The sequence below is a fragment of the Phalaenopsis equestris genome, unplaced genomic scaffold (assembly GCF_001263595.1).
Source record: "Phalaenopsis equestris unplaced genomic scaffold, ASM126359v1 Scaffold000804, whole genome shotgun sequence".
NCBI lineage: Eukaryota > Viridiplantae > Streptophyta > Magnoliopsida > Asparagales > Orchidaceae > Phalaenopsis > Phalaenopsis equestris.
In genome coordinates, this window is record NW_018165244.1 from 221984 (window position 1) to 228528 (window position 6545).

Consider the following 6545-nt stretch of genomic DNA (forward strand, 5'->3'; position numbering starts at 1 on the left):
GAGGCGCGTGCTCGAGCGGGAAGCGGGATCGAGCGGCTCGTCTGTCGCGCACGAGAGGGAGGAGGCGGGGAGTGCGAGCAGGGATCTTCGGCGCAAGGAGGAGGCAAGCTTCCTGATTGCAGCAACCGGAATGGGAAAATTGAGCGAAATGCCAACGGAAGAGAAGAGCTCCGGGCAGGCAGAGGAAGTCGACCCCAAAGGAAGGAGCAATCCCTTCCTTTTTAGAATTGGAGCGGGGCAATAGCCGTTACTCGTTACTCTGGAAGCAATTGGCGGGGAAATAAATAGTTTCCAAATGCAAGGGAGATTAATTGGAAATAATTAACACCTGGATAATTTTAATTAAGACAAAAATTAAATAATCTATTTGAATTTTAAAATTTGAATTTCAAATCCAGGTGAGCTGGTGCCTAGCCCGTGTTCAGCCCGAGTCCAGCCTGAATCAAACCCGAGTCGGACCTGAGTTGAGCCCGGGCCCACGCACAACTAAAAAAAAGTGTATCGATATTCGTGCAGTTTGCGCGAGTGTGGAACCACAACAATATGGGTGTCATTTCCAGCTAAAATCGACGTTCCGGACGCGTCGACGAGGTCCATTTCGTCATCCGGGGTCGTACGGGCGAGTTGATTCAAGTCAAAGTCGCGTGTGGTGCAGTGAGTGCGCAAAAATGCGGCGTTATCGAGCGTTCGTGTCGCGAAGGGGTTTCCTATGGGCTGCTCCTATTAATGTAGGAACTCGACTCGAGTTTCATGTGTCGATCTTAATCAACTCAACAGAATGTCAAGGATTTGGGACCGCCCATGCGAAACTCGAAGGAGTGACGAGGTGGCTTGAATTTTTCTAAATGGTGTGGGTTCCGTACTAGTCTTCTAAGAGAGTCGAACAGGGAAAACCTAAAGCTAGACCCTAGGCTCTAAGGAGAGACAAAAAAGAGACCTCATCCAGAAATGAGGTCAACAATGTTTTGTAGCTTACTCCTTCAAAATGTTAAAATAATTTTTTGGATGATTTGAATCCAATCTTTTTCGAGTAATTTTTACATATCTTTCTGGGCAAAGTTCTAACCATTGTTTTTACATTTACGGTGTATAAATAGAATAATTATCTAAATATAAGTTATAGGCATTATACCTCTCTGAGTATTGGCGATCTATTTAATATGGTCTTCTGATTGCTTAAAGTGCAGTTGTGGACAATGATGACTATAAAAATTCTTCTATGCAGCTTCTAGCAATATATGAGCACCGAATTGCTGTTGAGGGCTTCATATGGGATATCAATTCATTTGATCAATGGGGTGTGGAGTTAGGCAAGGTATGTGCTAATATCACCTACCCTAAATTGTATCATTACTGCCTATTCATGACTGTTCAGAATTAGGTACCTGTTTATCTTGTTTGAACCTGATTAAGGTTGTTTTGGCTGCTGGAATTTGCAGTCACTTGCCTCCCAAGTCAGAAAACAGCTGAACTTGTCTCGCACCTCTGGGAAGCCTGTTGAGGGCTTCAACTTTAGTACCACATCATTATTGAGTATATATCTTCAGGTTTGTTTTTCTCGTCTTTGTTTTGACTACTGCTGCAATCACGAACATAGCTATTAAGGCATGTAATAGTATTGAGTTTAATCATTTATTGTTTAACTAGTGGTGTAGAAGGCTTAATTTTGATTCTTTGGTTAATAATCCATTACAATATCCCCCTTGATAAGTTTATCATTTGCCTCTTACAACATGAGTTAGGCTTCTAACCAGGTCTACGTAAATGTACATGCCACAAGAAATATATAAGTGAATAGGATATCATTATCACGAGAATTACTATTTTAATTCAGAAAATTAATTACTAATACTTGTAATCCTAAGCTTTTATTCAGCAATTGCAAAAATTAATCTAAAATATAAATCCTAACTAACATGAGAGGCAATAGTGGAGAGATCATCTTGGATTTGTAATACACTTGTACTAATTTTCTGAGATTCTTTGAAATGATAATTTTTATGTCAATCAAGAGCATAGTAATATCCTAATCTTTATCGATATAACTAGAAGATTCAATTAATTAATTCTAATTCAATATATGTCTATATGAATTGCAGTTTTTTATTGATTGCTTGTTATTAAACAGGTATATGTCTATCATATTCAAGAAATTGTTAAATTACTCTAATTGTAACCAATGATCAGTAGGTAAACTTAGTTAGGTTGAAGTAATTTATATATTTTTCTTACAAAAATGCTGTAAAATTTAAAGGACAAATAGAACTTTGTATTTTAGCTAATCTCAAATCCAGACTTTTGATTGAATTGGTTAATGAGTTGAATGTAGAAACACAGAAATAATAACTGATTACGGTGGAGAAGAAAAATACAAGAATAAAAGATAGAACCAGACCAATTTGTTACAAAGCTGCTCTTTGAAATTTTTTTCCTCTTCCTTTCTTTCTCCGAGCTTTTCTCAATATTTTCTGCCCTTTCGGTTACTAAGTCTCACTAGAATTCTCCACATCTCAATTCTCCACATCTCTCTTACATTACTTGTACTGTCAGTGAGCCCTCACATAATATCGCTTTTTAACTCCCCAAAAAACTCAACAAACTGTCTTCGAAACTGCTTCAAAATAAATGCTCAGCCTGCCGCGGCGCTGTGCATGCTAGCGTCGGGGCACTGTCTGCTTTGAAATTTTAGCTTTGGTTCATGGGCCCTCTTCCCGCGACGCAAACTCTCAGTGCTGTGGTGCTGAGTTTTATCTTTTTGGCTTATTTTGCTACATTCTGCCACCAATTGCTCCAGTTTCCAGTGCTGAGATGCTCATCTCACTTGAAGTTTTTTTCTTTCTTGCAATCGATGTTGCAACTCTATAATCTAGCATTAAGACGCTAAGCTCTCGGGTTTCTAAATATTTTCTAGACCTCTGTAGCACTATTGCACCATAAGGTTGGCGCTAATGCACCACATGTATCGCTGCTGTGCTAGTTGTTCAGCCCTCTGCCCAATGCTCTCTCTGTTTTCTTGGCTATTTTTTTTGCTCGATACGGTGCAGCGGCTCCATCTTTACTTTAATTTTTGTTCATTTGCTTCTCCTCTGAAAATTTCTGCCAAAATAGTGATAATAAACTGCAAAGTGATCTAATTTTTAATAAAATTTTATTATTACTTAATTCACCCATCTGACTCAATATCTTATGTTTGGGATAACCTTTTATTAAATTTAATTTCTAGTCAACCGACACCTCAATTTGGCTATAGCTGTTTTTTTTGCTTCTAAAGATGAAAATTTTCTAATTCTAACAGAGTATTGAAGTTAGAAGAAAATTATTATATCCAGTTTTCCAAATCAAATAGTTTATACTATCCACAATTTCCAAAAATCTATGCCTATAACAATTTGACGCCCACTTTGAAAGCTTCAGCTGCTCAAACTATACCCATTAGTCATGTTGAATATTCTCTCCCTCCAGTTGGCCATACAATATCCTCATCCTCATCCTATTTAGGAAGAGAATTTAATTTGCTTAGTTCTCCTTTTGTTTTCCAGGCGGATACTGGCTTACCACCTGACAATTCTACAACGCTGCCAAAATTATAAAATATGTTACACTGAAACTCAAGTCATGTCTTCACCAGCAGCAGGAAGATGAACTCTGCTTATTTATCTGTTTTATTATTGGGATAATAATTGGCAGTTGAGGATGCCAATGCTGTAACCCTTATAGCTTGAACAATTTCAGGATAGACCTGTTTACAACCTTAATAAATGGTCAAGCAAATGTATTTTGAGGGTTCTGAGTTTTGCAGAAACTTGTTTATGGAATAATAATTTGATGAGTCTCTGTTTGTGCTGTGATTTGGAATTCCTTCTTGAGCAATGCATCTCATTTTCAACTTGTTTTCATTCTAATACTACTTTTTTTTTTGTTTGGTGTCTCTTAAATAAGGAGCAGTATAATGTCGGATATGGACATGACTCTGACACCTAACATGTGATGGAAATGACCTAAATTATTAAATTAAAGTTTATTTAATATATTTTTAAACATTTATACTTGTAAGATTAAAATTTTAAGAAGATGGATTTATTTTGTTTATTTAGAAGTTAAAACTTGTTTGATGTGATATAAGGTAGCAAGGATTTGTTTGGGATCAATTTTAGTTTTAGTTTTTCCATTTGTTTTTAAAATTATATTTGTTTGGCGTGTTTTTTTCACATGTTTTTATTTTTTATTTTTAAAAGTATATCAACATGTTTTTGAAAATGCTCAAAATAACATTTAGTTGTTTTGAGCATTTTAAAAAAACTCATATTTTTATAAAACATATCAAACATTTTTTGTTTAAAATCAAAACATAAACAAAACAAAAGACAAAAAAATAGAAGGATTGATCCCAAACGCCTCTTTAGTGTTTATTTTTTATGTAATAAATTAAATAATGACTCAATCCGTTGGAGCTTGTTTGGGATCATTTTTGTTTTTTCTTTCAATTTTTTTAAAGTTTGTCTTTTGTGAATCACACTTAAGGAATAGAACATGGGAGTTTGGGAGAAGGGGAGGGGGTCAGTTTGAAATTCAGTAGTCTTTTATTGTAGAAATGACCCTTTATTTTTTTGATTTAGGTATGCATAATTACCTTCTTTAACCTTTTTAAATAAGGGCATCACAAAATATTTTGTTCATAAATAAATACATAAATAAATAAATGAATTAAAGAATAAAAATAAAAGGAGCACTAATTTAGCTGTCACATTCTTCAGTCGTCTACGGCTGAGGACCTTTAGTTGGCCTGTCTAAGGTCCTTCAGTCGGTCAGGCTATGGACCTTCGGACGGCCAGGTTATCAACCTTCAATCGACCAGGCTATGGTCCTTTCATTCGTCGGACTGATGGTCTTCGATCTGTCTGACTGAGGGTCTTTGGTCAGCCATGAGGTGAACCTTTGGTCAGCTAGGCTATGGGCCTTCGATTGATTGACTCCTTTAGTTCGACTATTAGTTGCTACTCTTTTTGAGTTGGACTCCATTGTCAAGATGACGTTAGGTTGTCAGGTAGAGTGCACTTTACTGTAATTCTACTAGTAGCTATGCCCCTTCAACAGGAAAGCCGCTAAGAATGTTTGTGTTGGTGTTGCATTGGGTGCTAGGGCCTCAAAAGACCTTGAGCTTCTTTCTGAGATGATTTGTGTTGCTATTTTGAGGAGCTTGGAAGATCTCCTTGGTTGGGTATATCCCAACCCTTTTTCTAAGGGGTTGTCGTTTGGCAGGTTGTATGCTATTTTTATGAAGGCCTTAGGCATCAGATTACATGGGTTCGCGTTGATGTGACATTTGACTTCTAGTAGCCATCTTTGACCATGTTTTTCTTTCGGAAAGATTTCTTTGAGATTCATGTTGATGTATTATGGGTGTACATATTTAGTTCGTCGGATTTGCATGCTTCTTGAAAGTCATTGTTTAATAAAAATAAAAGAATTTTAATAAAAAAATAGATTCATTTATGTCAAAATTAGTGTTTTAATAATAGAACTTACTGGATTTATATGTTCGTTGCTTTTTATAAATAGGGCATAGGGAACGTCTTAGTCATTCACATTTCTTGTGAGTGCGTTAATTCAATCGACTAGTTCCAAGAGAGTGGCAATGGTGAGTGGCAAGAAGCCTCTAATTGATGCTCTTGTTTAAGATGTTTTGAAGAAGGCCTTCATATGGAATTGGCTTGAGGCAGTGAAGAAGCTTCAAGAGGTTAGGAGGCAAGTATAGGCTGCCCGTGGATGTGTTGACTGCAGCCCTGATGGTTGCCTATGATTTCCCATCTAAGAAACTCTTACAGGCGGGGCTGCCTTCTGGTGAGGTTGTTGGAGTTCCTAAGGGCTAGCCCTTGTTCCACGACAGGGTCCCGTGGACAAAGATTGATCCAGTTGTGGCTTTGGAGTTGGACATAGGGAGAGAGAGTCAGTTAGTATTTCATTCGGCCCTGATGAGAGTTTCCTTTCAATCAGATGGTCAGAATTGGATCGATACTTGGGTATGAGGAAACGGTTCATTTTAATTAACTTCTTTTACTATGTTGACTTTGTTTATTCCAATAGGTGAAACGTTTGTGGGCATTGTTTTGTCAATGGCCGATGTCATCTAAGCTTCTATATCTGAGGCGGCTGGAGGGACTCCAGTTTAGGCTCAAGATGGAGCGACCGTTGGTCCTCTGACTATCCCTTAGGAAGTCCCTGCGGCAGGGTGTGGTGATGGAAGAGTTGAAGGTGAAACTGGTAGGCTTAAGGGTGGAGCATTCAGGAAGCCGGCAGCCTTGAGAGCAGAGAAGACTAACCTTCGGTTGACCTCTGCACTCCTCCAAGTCCAAGCTCAAGTTGATAGCATATATAGATTTAGGTTCAGTGGCCAAGCGTTATATCAGAAGTTGGTTTAGTGGGGACTCATCTTTGTTGTGTGGCTAATGACTCATATGTAATTTGTCTGAATGAAATAAAAGTTTTTATTAGTATGTAATGAATTTAATTTGTGTCCTTTTTTATTGAAACTTGGTTGATTTGAT

The 6545-nt window shown here is 37.5% G+C and overlaps 1 protein-coding gene across 5 annotated transcripts in view; it reads left to right on the forward strand.

Moving 5' to 3' along the window:
• Positions 1 to 3832, forward strand: part of LOC110031398 (glucose-6-phosphate isomerase, cytosolic) — a 70660-nt gene extending 66828 nt beyond the window's left edge. For all 5 annotated transcript variants that reach the window (XM_020734573.1, XM_020734575.1, XM_020734571.1 and 2 more), the window contains exons 22-24: positions 1226 to 1315; positions 1440 to 1547; positions 3540 to 3832. In XM_020734573.1, the coding sequence (XP_020590232.1) occupies positions 1226 to 1315; positions 1440 to 1547; positions 3540 to 3590 (249 nt within the window). In that variant the 3' untranslated portion in view covers positions 3591 to 3832. The remainder of the gene's footprint in view (positions 1 to 1225; positions 1316 to 1439; positions 1548 to 3539) is intronic.
• Positions 3833 to 6545: the final 2713 nt, after the last annotated feature.